Source organism: Histomonas meleagridis, assembly GCF_020186115.1.
Source record: "Histomonas meleagridis strain 2922-C6/04-10x chromosome Unknown contig_45, whole genome shotgun sequence".
Classification (NCBI taxonomy): domain Eukaryota; phylum Parabasalia; order Tritrichomonadida; family Dientamoebidae; genus Histomonas; species Histomonas meleagridis.
In genome coordinates this window covers 66,636-88,888 of record NW_027150888.1, presented here as the reverse complement: position 1 = coordinate 88,888, position 22,253 = coordinate 66,636, and the positions used below count along the sequence as shown (strand labels likewise).

General features: G+C 28.1%; 7 protein-coding genes across 7 annotated transcripts; 3 read left to right on the top strand and 4 right to left on the bottom strand.

Moving 5' to 3' along the window:
* Positions 1–377: 377 nt before the first annotated feature.
* On the bottom strand, positions 378–3,095 carry GO595_006631 (cellulase family glycosylhydrolase; the record flags this gene model as incomplete). Its single annotated transcript, XM_067920005.1, has 1 exon — positions 378–3,095. One exon carries the CDS (start codon positions 3,093–3,095, stop codon positions 378–380), a length of 2,718 nt encoding a protein of 905 aa, XP_067773194.1.
* A 1,230-nt stretch (positions 3,096–4,325) lies between these two features.
* GO595_006630 (uncharacterized protein) lies at positions 4,326–9,325 on the bottom strand (the record flags this gene model as incomplete). The annotated part of the gene is made up of 2 exons (XM_067920004.1): positions 4,326–5,688; positions 7,155–9,325. 2 exons carry the CDS (start codon positions 9,323–9,325, stop codon positions 4,326–4,328), a joined length of 3,534 nt encoding a protein of 1,177 aa, XP_067773193.1.
* Positions 9,326–10,785: 1,460 nt separating this feature from the next.
* GO595_006629 (uncharacterized protein) lies at positions 10,786–11,841 on the top strand (the record flags this gene model as incomplete). The annotated part of the gene is made up of 1 exon (XM_067920003.1): positions 10,786–11,841. One exon carries the CDS (start codon positions 10,786–10,788, stop codon positions 11,839–11,841), a length of 1,056 nt encoding a protein of 351 aa, XP_067773192.1.
* A 286-nt stretch (positions 11,842–12,127) lies between these two features.
* On the top strand, positions 12,128–12,790 carry GO595_006628 (FAD-dependent thymidylate synthase; the record flags this gene model as incomplete). The annotated part of the gene is made up of 1 exon (XM_067920002.1): positions 12,128–12,790. One exon carries the CDS (start codon positions 12,128–12,130, stop codon positions 12,788–12,790), a length of 663 nt encoding a protein of 220 aa, XP_067773191.1.
* A 426-nt stretch (positions 12,791–13,216) lies between these two features.
* On the top strand, positions 13,217–13,657 carry GO595_006627 (uncharacterized protein; the record flags this gene model as incomplete). Its single annotated transcript, XM_067920001.1, has 1 exon — positions 13,217–13,657. One exon carries the CDS (start codon positions 13,217–13,219, stop codon positions 13,655–13,657), a length of 441 nt encoding a protein of 146 aa, XP_067773190.1.
* Positions 13,658–14,541: 884 nt separating this feature from the next.
* Positions 14,542–15,552, bottom strand: GO595_006626 (DNA meiotic recombinase 1; the record flags this gene model as incomplete). Its single annotated transcript, XM_067920000.1, has 1 exon — positions 14,542–15,552. One exon carries the CDS (start codon positions 15,550–15,552, stop codon positions 14,542–14,544), a length of 1,011 nt encoding a protein of 336 aa, XP_067773189.1.
* Positions 15,553–19,853: 4,301 nt separating this feature from the next.
* GO595_006625 (uncharacterized protein) lies at positions 19,854–21,692 on the bottom strand (the record flags this gene model as incomplete). The annotated part of the gene is made up of 1 exon (XM_067919999.1): positions 19,854–21,692. One exon carries the CDS (start codon positions 21,690–21,692, stop codon positions 19,854–19,856), a length of 1,839 nt encoding a protein of 612 aa, XP_067773188.1.
* Positions 21,693–22,253: the final 561 nt, after the last annotated feature.

Sequence of the window (22,253 nt, the reverse complement as noted above, 5' to 3'; positions counted from 1 at the left end):
TTATTAAATTCTGCTAAACTTCATTGACAAGTTCGAACAATTTCTTCGTTTCCACCTGCAACAGCATATTTATCCGTATTATTTAATGGTAAATCATTACTAAGTAAAAAATTAAAACATTTAATTGCTCCGAAAAATGCTGCATAATCAATAAATGTAACATTATCCTTATTAATATATGAACATCTTTCATAAAGTGATGGTTCAATGACTTGAAAAAAATCAAAATAACCTTGTGACGTTATTCCAGTGATTTCTGGAACAACATTCTTTAATTACCCAAACATAACTATCGTTGTCCGCATTTTTTTTTTAAATTTGGAACATTTAATGCTATTCTTAATAAAAGTTTAAAGAAATAAAACATTTCAAATAATTTATGCATTATTAACTTCATCTGTTGACTTTCTGGCTCTCATTATTACCGCAAATACAATTGCAGACAACGCAATCACAGGAACAGCAACGCTCAGTGCAATCGATACCGCCAGATTTCCTTCGGGGAAAACTCTTTCGATCAAATATTGCAGCGATGGATTATCTTCATCTGATTGGAATGTCCATTCACCACTTTTCCCTTGAACATTTAGTGTTTGATTCTTTTCTCCCATGTAATTTATTGTCCAGATTGTTGGCTTTTCTTTTTCACCAAAGAACAAAGTTCCATTAAATTTAATATATTGGACCATCAGTGGCGCATTTCCCCAATTTCCTCCATAAAAGCTTCCGATTGATGTCCTTGCAGTGTTCCATTTTTGATTTGAATTCTTAAATTTACCTGCTATTACTAATAAGATCTTACTTGATGATTGAAGTTCATTATCATCTAAAGTGACGATACCAACCGTTGCAGATTCATTCAAATTTTCATTCAATTTTAGATTCAATTTTAGTAGGTCTAAATCGACAGTTTCCGTCATCCGATTATTTCCAATAAAACCGGTAACTGTTTTATATTTCGTTGTGTTTACACGAAATGAAGCAGTCTCATTTGGATAAAATTTGGTATTTTTCCAAATAATTTCATCTGTTTCAAATGAACCTTCATTTGATGCATTAATTTCACCACCAACAAAATTATATTCAATTTCACCAGAATTTGTATCTGCAATTTCTATCTCAAATCTTGAAGGATAACCTTTTGGAATAGGTTTATCTTTAAATAAATCTGTATATATACTTTTCATATTTTTGTTAGCTGATTCAACTTTACTCTTTGGCACTTTTGTGTAAAGTACTTGATTTGATTTCGAAACGTATTTTTGTCTAAATGCAAACGCACAAAACGGAGCAAGCGCAAAGTCAATTGGATTATCTTTCATATCGAAATAACCACCGGAATATCCATTGTTAACATAACCAGAATGATCATAAGCAAATTGATATATTGCGTCCCAATCATAAAATGATGCCATTGCACCTAATATTGGGAACTTCTCATGTAAATGCTCATTTGGAAATGGATGGTTATACTCTGACAATGTATAAGGTTTGTTATATGGCCGAAATTGAGTTAATGAATTCATTGTCCCATAACTAGTAGAATTAAACATTGGCAAATTGGTGATGGAAGAATATTGGTTTTCCCAACTATGACCTTCCTCGAATGAAGGATGTTGCCAATATGAATGTATATCGAGAATATCTGAAATCTCATATTCACGTGTATATGATAAGAAAGTACCATAGTTACACTGTGAGTCTAAGATGTATAAGTCTTTAAAGCCAAGTTCGTTTTTGATGTAATTTGTAATATTGAGTTGAGTCGATTCTTCAGTGTCACGAATGAATAATCTGAAGTCAGATTGAGATAGCCTTGGCCAACTACTGTCAGGAATCCCAATTGTATCGATAGTTGGTGTATCTCCCCAAAATTTAAATATTTCCATACCTTGATAAAGTTTGATATTCCGGATATGATATGTACCTGGAACAGCTCCAACAATGATTTTGAAGAGAATCTTATTAGAAGTTTCGACTGAGCTTTGAGTGGAAAATTTGGCCGTATATTTTGTCATAGTAGAAGTAAGAACAATAATTGGTGAACTAACGTGAAAGGTACTGTATGGGCTACGATTCTCTTGAAGAGAAAATGAAATAGATATATCATTACCAGATGTATTTGGAATAGCAGAACCTTCAAACTCAATAGTATAGGTAGTTTCTGCAGTGACATTAACACTATTGAAATGTAGTTGATTTGACCAAGTTTGAACTGGAACTGATTTAACATTAAAAGTATGTATTCCTGTTTCAGAATCAAAAGAATATTCAGTGTTAGTATCTGTTTGCCATGACCGAGTGGCATTTACTATAAGGTCATAACTACGGTCTATGGGCTCATTGTTCCATGTTTTGTTGATTACAGAAAAACCGTCGGACGATGGATAATTTTTTCGAAGCCAATTGTGCCATTGCTTAAGGAGTTCTGTTTCAAAAACAGTACCAGCTATATAGGGATACTTAGTTGTGAGGTCAAACATGGAATTTTCATTGTTTAGTTCTATGTTTAATATCATTGGATCATCACCAAGTGTATGTTTTGTATAGTTGTTATATGAACCAACAAGATCATGAGCATACTTCAATTGATCACGGATAAAAGGAGGATAGTAACGATCAAGACCTTTTGCATAAGAGAAATTATTTTGAAGTTCTTTAGTAAATTCAGGTTCAGGATATACACGACTGACATGAAGATTGATGTTGGCATAGATTCCATTCTCGCCAAGACAATAAAGAAAATAATGTAATCTATCAAGCTTTTGTTCACTGAGTTTGGATTCAGCATTGTTTTCCCAGATATTATAATTATCCATATGATGAAAACGAACAAGGTTAATTCCTAATTGTGCTATTCTTTTTGCAAGATAGGGTGCAATGGATTTATCTGGAAATCCTGCAGCATAGCAAAAATTTATTCCAAAAAAGCGAATTGGTGTTCCATCTGGTCTTACGAAGTGACCATCTTTTATGGAAATTTTCTGATTTGCTCTTTGGTTCATATATGATAAATCAATCGTAGCATTTTCTGAAAAATTTAAAAATATATTCGGAAATTCATACCAGTGGTTACCTTCGGAATCGATTTCCATTGCTATGTGTAATCCAAAAAACAAAACAAGCAACATTTTCTTGAAGGAACTGGGTTGAACGAAACCGTTTTTACAGACATTTTTCTGTGAAAAACGATTACTCCAAAACAATTTCAATGGCTAGCCATCCAAGTAACCGTCTTTTATCCACGATTGATAATTGAATTGACTTTGATCGTCAAAATGATTTTTATATAGATTTTTCCCATGCATTTCTGATGCAAAATTAATAATTTTCATTTATTTTGAAATTGAATGATCCTCAGTAAAGGTTGAACTTAAAAATAAATTAGAGAGAATATTGAATTTCGATAATCGAAGTCAAATGCAAAATGTATAATACAAATAAATATAATACAAATAAATATAATGCAAATAAATATAATGCAAATAAATATAATACAAATAAATATAATGCAAATAAATATAATACAAATAAATATAATACAAATAAATATAATACAAATAAATATAATACAAATAAATATAATACAAATAAATATAATACAAATAAATATAATACAAATAAATATAATACAAATAAATATAATACAAATAAATATAATGCAAATAAATATAATACAAATAAATATAATACAAATAAATATAATACAAATAAATATAATACAAATAAATATAATACAAATAAATATAATACAAATAAATATAATACAAATAAATATAATACAAATAAATATAATACAAATAAATATAATACAAATAAATATAATACAAATAAATATAATACAAATAAATATAATACAAATAAATATAATACAAATAAATATAATACAAATAAATATAATGCAAATAAATATAATACAAATAAATATAATACAAATAAATATAATACAAATAAATATAATACAAATAAATATAATACAAATAAATATAATACAAATAAATATAATACAAATAAATATAATACAAATAAATATAATACAAATAAATATAATACAAATAAATATAATACAAATAAATATAATACAAATAAATATAATACAAATAAATATAATACAAATAAATATAATACAAATAAATATAATACAAATAAATATAATACAAATAAATATAATACAAATAAATATAATACAAATAAATATAATACAAATAAATATAATACAAATTCTTTAAATTCTTTTCCCGATTTCGAACGTTTAAAACATTTATTCAATTGCCATAACTTTAGCATTGTGTGACTTCCTTCAAAAACAAAATCGAATTCATTTATTACATTTCCTCCTCCGTTCCGATGTATTCTCTCACGTTATCGAACAGTTGCTGTGCCTTAAAACTTTCGTCCATTTCCATCACTTCTTCGTAGTACTCGCACATCACGTACTGCTGCAGCTCCTCCGCCAGCTCGCTCAAGAATTCGGTCATTTCTCGACATTTTGCGAACACATTCACGAAAATTGACACAATGAAAACATTCAAATTCAGTTCGCACGACAGCATCAAATTCCCCAAAATGCCGACCAACTCCTTCGATATTACAATTGGTATATGTTCAGGTAATATAACGAAAACGATTCTTTCGAGTGTTCGCGTGATTTTTTGCTGTAACATAAATGACGAAATGTTATACAAAGTAACGAAATCAATTTTAGTACATAATATATCAGACAATTGAGGAATGTAATCATTAGTTAAATCAATCCAATTTGAAATGAATGTGAAACATGAAGAAATTAAATCATTAGCATAAAGATTATTCGATATAATATCACGAATCATAGTCAGTATGTCATTAGTTATCATTTGTGATTTTGCTATGTCATCAATACAACATTCAGATAATAAGTTAATGATATTAATGTAATGTTTTGTAGATGAATTAAGTAATGATTCCGCTAATATAAATATGTAATTGTTATTAATTAAATATTGTATAAACTCATTGCAGCCATTGATAAGCATCGTGTTGAACCCTTTAATTATCATTTTCCGTAAATTAATGGTTTGCGTGTTGTCATTAATATATCGATTATAATTCGGTTCTATGGAATATTGTACAAGCGTTTCTGTAATAAATTGTTCATAGCCATTGGGATATGGTGCTTTTTCAAGTGAACAAATTAATGCCCAGATCTTCTCTTTAATGTCATATGGTTGGCATAATGAAACACTTTTAAGAACTTGGGTTTCAAACATACAATCTCGAAAGATTTTGGAATGTTGACAATTGTTGCCAATGATCAAAAGTGCTATCGTTCTGTATCGGAGGTTATCGGTATTCAAAAAGTGGATGAGCATTGGGGGGCACTGATTAGCTAATAAAAGTTCAGAATACTCAGGATTCGCTGTTTGGGCAAGAATTGTGAGAACATCATCTTGATATTGAACATTTTGTAGTAAAAAAAATAAGCGGTTAATATGGAGAGGACCTAAAAAACCAATGATTTTAGTCTTAAGAATTGATACTTGATTTCGTAAATCTTTTAAGCCAAGAATAGACCTTTCTGGTTCTTCTGAAATCAAGTCTTCTAATATGCTTTCAGTGTTTTGGATTTGTTCTTCAGTTAAATTAAGGGAATCAATATGTTTTGGGTTGCTTGAAGTAACTGGTATTCCTCTGAGAGCTTGCTCTACCCTTTGCTGCCTCATATTTTTATATGAAAATTGTCGCTTAAAATCCATGCATTAATGAAGTGTTTAATATAAAAAGTGCCATATGAAAAAAGTGAATTCACTGGGAACGTTATAATGGTACACCCCAAAATAACTTTTTGTATGCATTTTGATCTGTTTTTGTTAAAGGAAAATCCTAAAAAGATGGAGGGTTTCAATCAAAAATTATAGATGATGAATTGGAAATACCTTTATATTATAACAAAATTATTTTTAGTTTAAATAATGAAAATATTAAGGAAACAGCAAATTTAATCATGAACAAGTTTAATATTAATTATCAATTAACCAATAATCTAGTCATTAGTCAAATTACATATACTTTGTTTGTGATAAAAATGGATAATTATGATAAATATTTTAATTTTTTAAGTGAAATTAAAAAAATTTAAGATAATATCCAAGGCAAATCAAATATTTTTGATATATTTTGACGTTTACTTGAACGAAAAGGTATTGATATCAATGATAAAGATATTATTTTATTATATTTATTTTTTCTTTTCATTTTTTGGTGTGTGAAAATAATATTTGGAAATTATTCAAATTATTTAAAACAGAGCTTATGGGGGCATCTGAAAGAGGATACGCTGAAATAGTTAAATTGCTTCTAGAACAAGAAGGAATTGATACTAATAATAAATAAATATTTAATCATCATACACAAGAATATTTTAAATATTTTTCTAATTAAAATGAGTTCAAATCAAAGGTGTGAGAGAAAAGCATTTATCCAAATCATACAACATTTTTCCAAGCAGAAGCATTGATAATAGGAAAAATGAAAGACAAAAAAATTATTATATTTGTTACCCATAATTCTTTCTTCCATTTCCATCTCATTCAAAAAGTCCTAATAAACAGTTGAACACTAGAGACAGTGTACACTAAATTAAACATGTTCACCTTCTTTATCTATTAAAGGAAAGTACATTTTAAGGATAGCATTCATAAGCTCTTTTATATGTCAAACGAAACAATTTATTATGAATATATTTATTCAAGTAAAAGTTTTCTTAAAATTTGCGAACATTAAAACAAAAAAAAAAATTCTTTCAAACAATTTTTATATATTAAATAACAATTTTATTTTGTCCATTATTCTTATTCTTACTTATATTTTCAGCCAAAAGGTTCACCAAATTTTCCAAGATCAACAATTCTCTTTCACAATTTTCCTGATTCATTTCCACGTTTATCCCTTTTCTTATTATATTTAACATGAATTGCATATAATCCAACAAATTCCGATATTCATAAAACAAATTTGTTGATAAAACGTTTGAATTAAACATCTCATCAACGATTCTAATTTTACTTTCGATTCTTGCTTCCAATAAATTTCCCAAGAAAATATTCGGCTTCTTCATATCATTAAACCATTGTATGAACAATGTCCAATGTTTTTTAATTTGTTTCATATTCAACGAAATGTTTTCTATTTGTTTTGTTAATTGGAATGGTAATTCGATTGTATAGAAATGGAATGATAAATTATCCATTGCAGCGAGCATTGATTCGATTGTTATTCCATTTCCTTTCGAGAAGTCAATAGCATTACGATGTAACTCAAAGATTTCATCTAAACTTCCATTGAATCCTAAACTTTGAATTATAGATACAAAACATTCGAAATCAACATTACTATTTTTATCTTTGATTAATTTCTTACTTTGGAATAATAAGCGAATTGCATTACGTCGTTTGATTCGTTCATTTCGATAATATTTTAAGAGAATTAAACTGAATTGTGAAAAATCGATTTTTTCATTGACTTCAAAATTCTTTAATTCTTCATAAAGTGTTTTAGTAATTGGAGTTTTAGAGCCAAGAATCTTCGCAATGAATTCTTGACATGTTCCAATTGGTAAATTAATAACTTGTTGTGTTTCATTCTCATAATCATTGATTAAAAATGTCCGCATCTCTAAAAAAAAACTTAATTCATCAACAGTAAATTTCTCATATAAAAATTTCTTAAATAATTTCGTTTCAGGTTTTTCATCTGTTTCAATAATATGAATTATTCGTTTGCATTTTTGGATGCAACGAAACATTCCTTTGTTCTCTTGATAATAATATGAAACTAGAAATTCTGGAAATCGAATTAACGTTTTCCCCATTCGATGATGCCATTGATCTGATAAATATTTATATGTATATAATTGTCGAATAGTTTTATGGAAATTTGTTATTGCGTTTTGATTAATTTCTTTTTTGTCTTTGTTATTATTCGTAATTGGTCCAATTAATTGGATAATTCGTGGTTGTAAATTAACTTGTTTTTGTGTTGGCTCTTGTTTGTTTTTGGTCGTCGAATCTAATGATTCAATTAATTTGATAATTTCATCAACTTTAACATCTAATGCATGAAGCATCTTTTTCGAATCACAACTTATTAATAATTGATCAATCTCAGTTTCATCTTTGGATTTGATAAGAAATTCTTTGGAATTGTTGTTTTGAAGAAAATCAGTAAGTAAATCCGTGATTTTGGATAACTTTTGATTAATGTGTAAATATTGAGATGGATCCGTTTTGGTGGTTTGATCGGCATTTTCTGAAAAAGTGGTATCGTCGGAGGCTTTTTCTTTGGATTTTTCTTCTTCTTGTTCTGTTCTGACGGAAAGTTGAAGCTTTTGTTGAAGTTCTTCATTAGACTTTTCAACAATCGATTTGCCTTCTTCAATTTCTTGTAGACGTTTTTGAAGATTGGAAATGTGATTATTAAGTTTTAATATCTCATTGTCACGATTCTGAAGTTTCTTCTTTAGCGATGATTGCTTTTGTTTGAGGTCTTCAAGAGTCGTATAAACAGTATCATTTTGAAAAACTTGAAATACACGATGAAGAGCTTTTACATGTTCTTCAAGTTGAACTTTTTGTTCAAGAAATCTTTTCATTGACGTGTCATATTCATCTTTTTTTTCATTTACTTCTTGTTTATATTCAGAAATTTGTTTATCATAATCTTCTTTTGCTTCTCTAATTCGATCAGAAGCACTAGAAATAACTTTACTTAAATTGCTTTCAAGACTGGCATTCGTTGCATTGAGTTTTTCGATCTCTTTTCGACATTGATCAGATTCTGATTCTAACTTTTTAAAAATTTGTGCATAAGAATAACGTGCACGTTCAATTAATTCGCTTTGTTGACGATTTTCTGCTCTTAATTGGTTAATAATTTGATCAAGAAGCAAATCTGTTGCTGCTTGTAAAGAATTAATTTGTTCAATATCATCAAATCCCGTAATTGTATCTATAGTTCTGTCATATTGTTCCGCAATTTCTTGGATTTCTTTCCTACTTGCATAATGATCTTTAGCATCCGGATCTGAATGTGCCCATGTATAATCAGAAAATCTCACTGCATACATTCCATCATCTTTTCGACCAGACTTTGGTCGTATTTTAGAATATGATGGAGTTCTTTTTGGAATATTTGGGCGATGAACTTTAATTCCTTCTGTTTCAAATGGAAGAGTGGGTGTATCGATTCGATTTTTTTGATGAGATATTTTATGATTTCCTTCTGGTGGATATTCTCTTCCTTTTAACGATTGACATACGAGAATCGAAGAAGGACCCGAATCACCCATAAAATAACGTATTTCAACTATTGAAAAAAAATTAACAATGACTGTGAAATTACCAAAAAACAAATAGCTTTATTTATCCAAAAATAAATCAATTAAAGCATCCTTAATTAAACAGAAAACAAGAACTAACCAGAATTTTATAATTATGTCAAAACAAAACAATGTTTGTGTTATTCATAATTATTTTTTAGACCTGTTTTCACTGATTACTTGGTTCATTCGAGAAAACTTTGATAACGTAGAGAAGGAATAATGTGCATGAAGTGAATTAAGAATGGATTTGATCTTTTCTTTAACTGAGTATAAATCAGGTGATTCATAACTTAATTCAAAGAATGAATCACCGCTTGGGAAAATGGCTTCATCGGCTTTTAGTAAGATTTCATCAATTGTAAATAATCTTTTGATCACACGAAATTCTCCAATTTGACAAAATTGTGAATTTTTATATAAATTCAATTTGGAACTTATTGACTTTGGGAGTATGTTATACTTAAAAAATTGAGATGGATTATTAAAAATACCAGTAATTTCATCTGCTGATAAAATTGCTGATGCTACATAAGATGTATTTAGCTTTGATTTGAATCTGAACTCCCATTGGGGAGGAAAATTCTGAGATTGAATTGAACGAAGTCGAGCAATTTTATTATTGTTCATAAGTTGACGATCTTCTGTATCATAATAAAAATATTGAAACTCAACAGTCCCAATTAATTTATCATTTAAACTTTGTATAACTGTAGAATATGTATTTGAATCAACAATAATTTTTTCAAGTTTTGGAACTTGCATTTTTTGGCTGAACTTTTGGAGCACCCCAAAAATATCAAAAGTGGCAAATGGAAAAAGTTTCAAGAAAAGAACTCCTAAAAGAAATAGAAACCTCAATATCTCTTTTTGATAAAGGCCAAATTAGCCAGGCTTATACGGCGCAAGTTAATTGTATTAATCATATTATCCAATCAAATTTCTATCCTCTTTTAAACAATATTCTAAAGTCACATATAGCCACTTGCCTGTCACTTGACAAAAGAGATGAAGCAGCAGTATATTACTTTATTTTATTATCACCAATTCTTAGAAATTTACAGCCAAACATATACTATTCAAAATTAAAAGAATTGACGTCTGAAGAACTCGAATCATATGTTAAAAAAGAGTTTCAAGATATTTTCCCAATAAAGTTCAAAATTAAATATTCTCCAAATGAAGCAATTGTCGGGAAAAATTCCAAACTAATATTTTCCATTTTTTCACATGTAATATATCCATTAACAATTGACGAGTTAATAGCCGGAATTGGTAATGATGAATATACCACAGAAGTTAATGTTCAAAATAACATTAATCTTGACCCACATATTGAACAAAACGTTGAATATGAAAGGCAAATTTCATTTAAAAATCAAAGAGAACAAGTCAAATACATTATCATGAGATTTGGAAACTTGAAAGTCATGCTTGAAAAAGAATTTTGTACACCACTTAATGTTTTACCAGATTCCTCTAAATGCAGAACCGAAATCCAAATTCCTCCAAAGTGTATTCTTGGACAAAATTCATTTGGCATCAAAATAATCTCCGACGATCAAAAACTATTCAATTTAAATGTCAGTTTTTACCCAAAGAAGAACATTGATGATTTTTTAGTGAATTGCAATTTCAACGATGTAGATTATAATAACCAACCTATATTCATTCCTGAAATTGAACCATATTCATCAATATTATTAAATTACAATGTAATTTCTAATATCTCTGCTACAGAAACTTTCCACTTAGAAATTGAATTCGAAACATCATCAACTGGAGTAAGTGTGATCACAAAAGAAATGGAAATTGATTTTCAATCTCCATTTTCATATGATTTTAAGTTATTTGATGATTGTTATCAACCAATTCCACGTGGAACTACAACTCTTTCTGTGAAGAATGGCTCATTCTTTATGGTTGAAACCACGCTTTCAAATGTAGTTGATAGTCCAATTTCAATAACATCAATTGAAACATCTTCAAGCATGGTATGTGATGATTTAGGTCTCCCTATTGAGCTTCTCCCAAGCGAAACACTTACATTTGCTCTCAAATTACTCGATAATCATACAAGAGAAATTGGTGTCACTTTTCTGGCCAACGAAATTCAGAGCACATTGAAACTTAAGCTGCCAACTGTCAAAACCTCCAACAGCAACCTATCGTTTTCACTCGACTATCCTCTGACTGTAGTAAAAGGAAAAGAGTTCGAAGCTAAAATAATCGTCGAACGTTCAAGTGTAAGAAATATAGATTACTCCCCAATTAAATTAGTCATCGAAAAGTCGAAAAAGTTTTTGATTAATGGACCAATTCAAGATGACTTCTATATTTTCGAGGGTCAAAAGAAAGTAATCCCAATAAGGTTCTTGCCATTGGAAGCGGGATCAACAATTCTCCCTGTTATCAATTTGATTAATACTGCGGATGTTTCCAACATCAAAAAGTTTGTTGCGCCAATAGTTGTAACATTCCATTAAAGTAAATATTTCATATTTCCAATATTTTTATTTTCTAATTAAAGAAAATCAAAATCGATTTTGATCGATCTGATGATTCACTAACCAATTATAGGGTACTTAAAGGAAATGTTTGGGCGCTAATAAACGTAAAAGAATATTAGTTATATGAATAAAATCTTGAAGATAAAAATAGAGTTTTTTGGATGATTATGAATAAGTTCAATTTTTTTGAGATGAAAATGATCGTTATTTTTATTAGCGCGCAAAATGATTTTTGATTCCCGCCAAATTCATATTTGTTCTAATGGCTTTAGTTAAGTTAATAGCTCACACTCCAGAGCCTGAAAAGGTAATTGCAATAGCAGCACGATTTTGTTATTCAAAGTTTTCAACAGATCAAATTATAGAGAAAATGACCCAAGATGAAATCAAAAAAAGTATTCGGCACTTAAACAAATTAGGACATGAATCACCAATTGAACATGCTTCATTTACATTTAGTATTTCAAATATTTCACGAGCTTGTATGGCTCAATTAACCAGACATAGAATTGCATCTTTCTCAGTAAAATCGCAAAGATATGTCAATGAAAAGAAATTTACATTTATCACTCCACCAGAACTTAAAGATGATAAAGAATATCAATTAATAATGAAGAAGCTTCACGATTCATATGCTCGACTAAAGAAAAAAGGAATAGCTAATGAAGATGCAAGGTTTGTCCTTCCAAATGCATGCACTACACAACTTATCACAACAATGAATGCAAGATCATTGAAAAACTTTTTTGCACTCAGATGTTGTTACCGTGCTCAATGGGAGATTCGTGATGTTGCAGATAAAATGTTGAAACAATGTAAAGAAGTAGCTCCTATTTTATTTGAAAATGCTGGCCCTCCATGCTCGCATTGTCGCGAAGGAGAACTTGCTGCAAATTGTCCAAGAAAGAAGAAGTTTTCTAAATAAAAATTATTTTGTACTTGCTCGTATCGAACGGACATAGTGAAAAAAGGCGGTTATTTAAACCGAAACGTCACTTTTCGTATTAAGTAAATATAAATGATAATTGAATTTTGCGGAAAAGACGAAGCAATTCTCCGTAATGTCCCAAATGAAGTGTGGAATTCATTATCGCAAGCAGATTTAGATGCATTTTACGTTTTAAAAAATCAATTAAGTCATAAATCTTGTCGAAATGAAAAATTTCAAAATCCATTTCATGATGAACTTGAAAAAATCAAGGCTTATGTAAACATGAATGAAGAACATTGTCAAGAACGTTCTATACTCACAGGAGTTTATTTTGCATCAAATTTAATTTGTGTAAATACACAACAACTCAAGAAAATTACCAACAAGTGTAAATCAACCATCAACAATAGCTTCCAACAAATGGGTTTTCTTTCAACCAAATCTAAAGTAAGGAAATACATAGAAACTTATTTGCCAATCTTGTCAAAATATCCCAAGATTTTACGTCAGTGGACGTTGCGGTACTCAGAGCCACTCCAGCCGCCAGTTCAATTTAAGAAAATAATCACACCAAAAAGAATTCAATATCCTATTCCAATTATTAATCCTCCAGTTCCTACCGATATTCCGAATCTGAGCATCAGCTGTACTGAAATAGATTCGATTAATAGTCACGACATCAATTTTTATGATGATTTTCCAAATGATAACAAAGATCAAATGATCAATGAATATTCGTTCACATCATTCAATGACAGCCAAACGACATTCGAATGGGATATGAGCGAAAAGGAAAACAGTTCTTTGTCGCTACAGAGCGAATTTAATGATGAGCCAACAATTGATTACCAAAACGACTGAACATAATATCTCGAAAATTGCTTCTTTTAGAAAGAATTAAACAGACGAAAACTATAAATATGATAAAAATAAAATATAATGTTAATAGTGAATTTGTTTTCATATTTCATCAACTATTTAACTGAATGTAATGACAAACAATTTGCAGAAGTGTTTAAGTGTGGAGTTATATCTCATAAAGCAAAATCAACAATGTTTAAAATCAAAAAACTTTTTCTTAAATGTTTTCATAATTCATTAACTATTTAACTGAATGTAATGATAAACAATTTGCAAAAGTGTTTAAGTGTGGAGTTATATTTCATAAAGCAAAATCAACAATGTTTAAAAACCAAAAAACTTTTTTAGAAGTTGGAGTTAAGAACACAAATAATTTATAAAAAAATCACATTTAAATAATATTTTTTTACAATGGAAATAACTATTTCTGAAATGCTGGAATGAAATTGGGGAAAAAGATACATGAGCACACGTGTCAATATACAAAAGCAACTTATATTTTTATTCATGAAAAAAGTCACATTACTTCTTGCCTTAGGATATACTATTTTTAAAAATGATACATAATGCTAAGACATATACATAAAGAACCATCAAATTATATCATTTGATATCCTAAACTTGATATCACCAAAAATACTTTGCGCTGCATAATATATTACAAAGTTTCATATATACCATAAAATCGATCTTTATATGTGCAGCAGGGAAATGTTTACAAATGTTTACACATTTTCTAATGCGTACGTGAGCAAAAAATAAATTATGCGCAAAAATATCAGAAAATTGAAAACTCGTTAACTTATATCAAAGGCTCAAAGTTCGCATCTTGAACATTTCCCAAAATTCAAATCGAAAGTTAAATGCATTTAATGTTTTATTACTCAACTTGTCACATCGATTATTCCTGCGTCACTTAGCTCGTACGTTGCCTCAGCCTCAGGCAACGAAGGCGAGTCATAAATTTTCGCGACTCTTTCTGCGCCTTTTCCCTTGCGCAAGTACATTCTCGTTGTGGATGCATGCGCTAGGATATGACCTCCTATTGGTTTCGGCGCCTGAACAAACAAAGCGGAGTCCGGTGAAGCCATTACTTGGTTAGAAATGAACACAGCAATGTTAAACTCCGACGCTAATTTGGTAAGTGCTGCCATCATTTGTCCAAGTGTTTGTTGCCTTTCAGCAAGTTCACCTCTGCCTGAAAAGTCAACTCTAAAAAGCGCAGTGACGCTATCAATGATTAAAACGCGATATTGATCTTCAGCCATTTGTGCAGCAGCCGCAAGAATTAATTGCATTTGTTGCTCATGTGTAAATGCTCGAGCATATAATATGTTACCAAGTACTTCATCAGGATCAACACCAAACCTTTGCGCAATTATTGGAATTCGTTCCGGTCGAAATGTCCCTTCAGTATCAATGTATACAACTTTACCAGAACCACCGCCTTGACTTAATGGAAGCTGAGATGTAACACAAAGTGTATGACATAGTTGTGTTTTGCCTGTCCGGAATTCACCAAAAACTTCAGTGATCGCCATCGATTCAATACCACCACCTAAAAGTTTATCAAGTTCACTACTTCCTGTAGTAATATGGATAACACGTGAACGATTTGCTAAACAATCTTTGCCTGACATGAATGAAAATGATGAATCTAATGATGATGCAGCAGCAATAATTTTCTCAACTTTAGCATCAGAGATGCCCTTAACATTAGCTAGTTTCTTACGTGTCTCCATTAACACTGCACCAATAGTACAAATACCGGCTTCTTTAAGTTTTTTAATGTCGCCAATGTTAATGCCTGCTTGTTGAAGTTTCTCAATAGACTCAAACGTAGGCTCTATTTCATCTATCTCATCAACATCTGGAGCTTGAACACGTTGTTTCATTAAAAAAAATGATTGATGTCGTAACAAGAACGCGCATCATGTGAGTGAGGTGCCCCACTTCACTCAATTAAAAAACGGCTGCTTCAGTCAATTCTTCATAATTTGACAAAGCTCATACAAAATATTGAAAGAAGAAATTTCGCGCTTTAATTATCATTTTAAAATGGATGTATTGAATAAAAATATTCTCTAAAAATATTTCTTATGCCATTAAGAAAGTTGAACAGAATAAAAACTCAAGATGCTGTTAGTTTGAAAAAATATTCAAATTCAAAAGGAAATCTTAGTAAAATGATATCAATAATAAACAGTAACAACAACGAGAATATATATTTCCAGGTCTTTTCAATTACAAAATAAGGAAGAATTAAAATGAATCTGTGCAAATAATTTATCCTGAAATAAAAAGTGACAAATAATTATTCCGAAAATTCAGGGTGCCCCGACAAAGCTTCGTGGCCATACCAACAAAACATCAATCATTCATGAAATTACTAAATACTCTTGAAAATATTATTTATCATATGGAAGGAGAAAATCTTGAATCATCAGTTGGACAGACGATGCAATTATTTAAATCGTTTCAACCAAGCATGAAAAATTTTGTCATTTGTCACACCATTTATTCAGCATTTCTTTCTCAACGAAATAAACTTGATTTATTTTTCGAATATCTGAAGTTAATTCAAGCAGAAGAAGAAGCAAACCAAAGTCCACCAAAAATCATTGATACCTTTGTTCAATATGTTTCCAAACTTAATGCTTCAGAATCATTTTTTATCATTAACAAAATGATTGAACAGCATTTATTTGATCCTAAGATTGATAATAACCTTCCAAACATTTTGGATATGAATGAAGAAGAGATAGAAATGTTAGCGCATCGGCTCAACCTTGATGCCAATGGGGATGATTTTAAAATTGTAAAAAAAAAATTGGAGCTTAATAAGAAACATCTTATGGAAGGATATAATCCATCTGAGATTGCAACAATAATTCGAAATGATGAAATAGAAAAACTTCAAGAATTATCATCACAATCAAATTTTGATTTTGACCAATTTTTTACTTCATCATTTTACGAAAGATGTTCATTTATTAATGAAGAAATTGTTTCATTAATTAAATATGCAGCATATTTTGGATCAGTTAAATGTTTTAAATATTTACTTGTGAATGGTTCTAAAATAGATAACTCAGGTAAATATGCAGTTGCAGGTGGAAATCTTGAAATTATTCATTTATGTGAACAAAATCATTCATCATTTGAAGGTGCATATGAAGCAGCAATTGAATTCCATCGAAATGATATCTTTCATTATCTTTATGATAATAAAATAGGTGAAATTGATAAATTAGAACAATTAGCAAAGAAATGTATTTTATATGATAATTATGAAATTTTATCATTTTTGCAAGAAGAAGGAATGAAAATCAATGGTGATATTATGAATGAGGCTGCAGCACAAGGGAATATATTTCTCGTCCAACATTTTCATGATCAACTCAAACAATTTCCAAATGATATTTTAGTATTTTCATCAGAATCAGGAAATATTGAACTTGTTAAATATATTTTAGAACAAAAAGTAAATGATATCGATGTTGTAAATAATCTTCATTTAATAAATTTAAAATTAAAAGTTTTAATTTGAAAATTGTTTATATTATGTTGTACACCGCTTATGGTTGCTTCTGAGTTTGGTTTCACGGATGTTGTAAAATTACTTCTTGAACAAGAAGGAGCTGACATTAACTTTAAAAATATTTATTTATTTTATTCAAAAATTATTTTAAAAATTTTATATTTCAAAATAATATTTGGAAATTATTTAAATTATTTTGGACAGCACTTTTATATGCATCTGAAAAAGGTAATACAGAAATAGTCAAACTACTTCTTGAACAAAAAGGAATTAATGTTAATACGAAAAATATTTATTTGTTTTGTTTAATATTTATTTTAAAAATTTTATATTTATGAATAATATTTGGAAATTATTTAAATTATTTAAAACAGCACTTATAATGGCATCTTCAAATGATGATATAGAAATAGTTAAATTACTTCTTGAACATGAAGGAATTGATATTAATGCTAAAGATATTTATTTGTTTTATTTAATATTTATTTTAATAATTTGATATTTTCTAAGCAATATTTAGAAATTATTTAAATTATTTTGTACAGCACTTATGAGAGCATCTAATAAAGGTAATACAGAGACAGTTAAATTACTTCTTGAGCAAAAAGGAATTGATATTAATGCTAACAGTATTTATTTATTTTATATTATATATCAAGATAATATTTGAAAATTATTTAAATTATTTGGTACAGCACTTATTTATGCATCCAAAGATGGTTATGTAGATATTGTTAAACTACTTCTTGAACAAGAAGGAATTGGTATTAATATTAAAGATATTTATTTGATTTATTTGATATTCATTTTAATAATTTTGTATTTCAAGATAATATTTAAAAGTTATTTTAATTATTTTGTACAGCACTTATTTATGCATCTATAAATGGTCAAATAGAAGTTATTAAATTACTTCTTGAACAAGAAGGAATTGATATTAATGCTAAAAATATTTATTTGTCTTATTTGATATTCATTTTAATAATTTAGTATTTCAAAACAATATTTGAAAAATATTTAAATTATTTAATACAGCACTTATAGAAGCAACTGAAAATGATCAAACAGAAATTGTTAAATTACTTCTTGAACAAAAAGGAATTGATGTTAATGCTAAAAATATTTATTTGTTTTATTTAAAATTTATTTTAATAATTTCTAATTTCAAAATATAATTTGGAAATTATTTAAATTATTTGATACAGCACTTATTTTAGCATCTGAAAGTGGATATATAGAAATAGTTAAATTACTTCTTGCACATGAAGAAACTGATGTTAATGCTAAAAATATTTATTTGTTTTATTTAAAATTTATTTTAATAATTTGGTATTTCAAAATAATATTTGGAAATTACTTCTAATATTTTTTACAGCAGTTATGTATGCATCTGAAAATGGTCATACAGAAATTGTTAAATTACTTGAACAAGAAAAAATTGATACTAATGACAAGGATATTTATTTGTTTTATATGAATTTTATTTAAACAATTTGGTAATTATTTATATTATTTGAAACACATTAGCATGTTGAGATGCTGATAAATAAACAGTTTATCCACTAAATAATATTATGAAAAAAATTATAGAAACCATTCTTTTAAAATTGCCGCCAAAATTCTTTTCATAAGTAAAAAAGATGATTTTTTTCATCAGTTAATTATAAATTTTAAGTATAAGGAAAAATGTGCAGTGAATAACTATAGTTACCTACCTCTAATCGAAAAAAATTATTAAATATTTTAGTGGATTAAAAGTAATTAAATATTTGAGATTGTTATATGTGTTATAGATTGAGAAATATATTTTTAAAATAATGTTTAAGCTTTAATTTCAAAAATTTAATAATGTATTTAATAACTATACACGAGTCTTCCTGAAATATTTCGATTTATATTCTCTTTACATTTTCTTTTAGGAATGACATTACTTTATAAATTTAATATTATAATGAATTACTTTATAAATTTAATATTATAATGAATTACTTTATAAATTTAATATTATAATGAATTACTTTATAAATTTAATATTATAATGACATTACTTTATAAATTTAATATTATAATGACATTACTTTATAAATTTAATATTATAATGAATTACTTTATAAATTTAATATTATAATGAATTACTTTATAAATTTAATATTATAATGAATTACTTTATAAATTTAATATTATAATGAATTACTTTATAAATTTAATATTATAATGACATTACTTTATAAATTTAATATTATAATGACATTACTTTATAAATTTAATATTATAATGAATTACTTTATAAATTTAATATTATAATGAATTACTTTATAAATTTAATATTATAATGAATTACTTTATAAATTTAATATTATAATGACATTACTTTATAAATTTAATATTATAATGAATTACTTTATAAATTTAATATTATAATGAATTACTTTATAAATTTAATATTATAATGAATTACTTTATAAATTTAATATTATAATGAATTACTTTATAAATTTAATATTATAATGAATTACTTTATAAATTTAATATTATAATGAATTACTTTATAAATTTAATATTATAATGACATTACTTTATAAATTTAATATTATAATGAATTACTTTATAATTTTAAAAATGTGAGTTAACATATTACTTTTTATTTATTTAATGCTAATTCGAGAATATATTTAAGTATTCTTCTTCGCCAGGTATTTCTCCTCCCAAATTCTCTATGTAATCCAATGTTGGCATGAACAAATTTTTCGGTAATTTCAAGCAATCGAATTCATCCGAAACATTTTTCTGATTAATTTCGTCCACGACTTCTTTTGATTTTATTTCACCATTTCTTTTTACTGTTTTATCCATGAATGCTTCTATATCATTTTTATCAAATTTAAACACGTATTTAGTTTCATGGATTTCTTCTGGATCAATTCTAATTGATTCTGCCTCAAACAAAATCTTATTCCATTGTGTGAATGGTGTTATTTGATATTTCATACAACAGTTCTTCATGATTCGATCAGGGAATGGAAGTATTACTAAAGTTTGATCAATGGGATAAAACGGTGGCAAGTAAAGTATTGAATCCATTGAATTCATTTCACTTGTGATTTTCCACTTTTCTGGTTCGAACATTTCGGGAATTTCTTCGACAGGGAATTTACTTGGTGGTGGATGCGTTGCTAGCTTAACAAATACTGCCTTCTTTTGATATGCTTGAAGGAGCTCGCACTCAATGGAACTGTTTTCTTCTTCTTTATCTTTGATGGCAAAATTGATTATCCGTCCAAAATTTTCATATGGTACTGGACACTTGTCGAGTGAAAGTAATGCAACACAAACAGAACAAACTGAGGCTGTACAAAATGGAGCATTTTTGATTAATAATGCATACATCCTCAAAACTAATAACATCAAATCCGTTGTTGCTAACTCAGCTAAGTCCTTTATCAACGACGTTTCACTCATTCTCATTGAATGTTCTCTAAATTCTTTCCAAATCGGCGAAATGTCAATTGACTTATTTGAAATATTTTCAGCGTATTCATCAAACATATTTTCATCACAATGAGTTGCGAAGTAAGGGATCAAGAACAGAATTGTTATAGCTTCAGCGTTAGCAACCTCGCAACCGTTTCTAAATGATCCGACAATAACTTCATATTTTCCAATCATAGCCAACTTCAATACTGCTCTACAAAAAGACATTAATCCTTGAGGTAAGTCACGTGAATCGAGCAGTAAATCTTCGGATCCAAGTTTTTGAAGTAAACCATCATAATTCTCTGGCACTTTTGTGACTTTTGTTGACTTGTTCAAATACGATTCAATTGCCTTAACGGTCACCCCGAAGATACCGTTAAAGTCGTGATCGGACGCCAATAGAAATTCCGAGGCCACCCAAAACACTTTTTCTTGTGGTTCATCCAACAACAAATTTAAATCTGAAAGTAAATTAATTAATTTTGCTATATAACCATATAAAAGTTTCATATCAATTGAGTAATCATCGGCGAAAACAGAAAAGTTATGTTTTGTAATTGTTGTAGTATTTTTTTCTTTAATTGTAGTGATTAATATACTTAAAGTTCTAATGATAATATCAATCATAAATGGCTCAGAATGTGTAATATGATTTAATGTAATAAATGACGCTTGACTTGATATATATAAATCACCACAAGAAGAAGCCCATTCGAAACAACATTCAAAGAATAACTTAAGTTGCGTTTGATTAAATCGTTTTTGTACCATTAAAACTGTTGGGTTTTCAGTACCAAAAATGTTTTTGATGATATTCTTTGAGATTTCGGATTGTTTCATTATTAAACAATATGATATTACATAAGGTTCTGTTTGAGGGTTCTTTAATAACGATGTAAGCTCTAATACAAATTCGGTGATTTTCTTATATTCATCAACTGGTTCTGGTATATTTTCTTTGTCTTTGTTTTCTTTGTCTTTTTCTTTATCTTTTTCTTTAGCTTTGCCTAAAAATTCCATAAATTTGTTGATGTCAAATGATTGATCATATTTATGTAATTGTACTTGTTGATAAAACCAATATTTAAATTGTAATATTTTGTTGATTTTCGTTATTAATTTATCATAACGTTGACATAAATATTGTAATAATCGTAATGAATTATCATGAAGATTATCATAGAAGTATAAACATATTACAAAGATAACTTCAAGATTATCAGAATTAGATGTTAATTCATCAATTAAATTAATCGATGATACTTCAATAGTATTATTACATAATGACTTTAATAACATTTCTACAAATGAATAAGATGAAAATGATATAAAACATTGTTCACCATTTTCGACAATTCCATTTGTATCAGCTTGTATAAGTTTTACATTTTTAACCCATTCAGATATAAATCGTGCAAAGAATGAATAATAATGATCACAAAGTATTTTGAATGCCGCATAAAGAAATTGTTCAGCGCAGAAATTGAATGCTTTACTGAGTAAAGCATTCAACGCCATCAACGATTCAAATGACATGTCAGTTCCATCGTTCTCCATAAAGTATTGAATAAGTTGTATGAA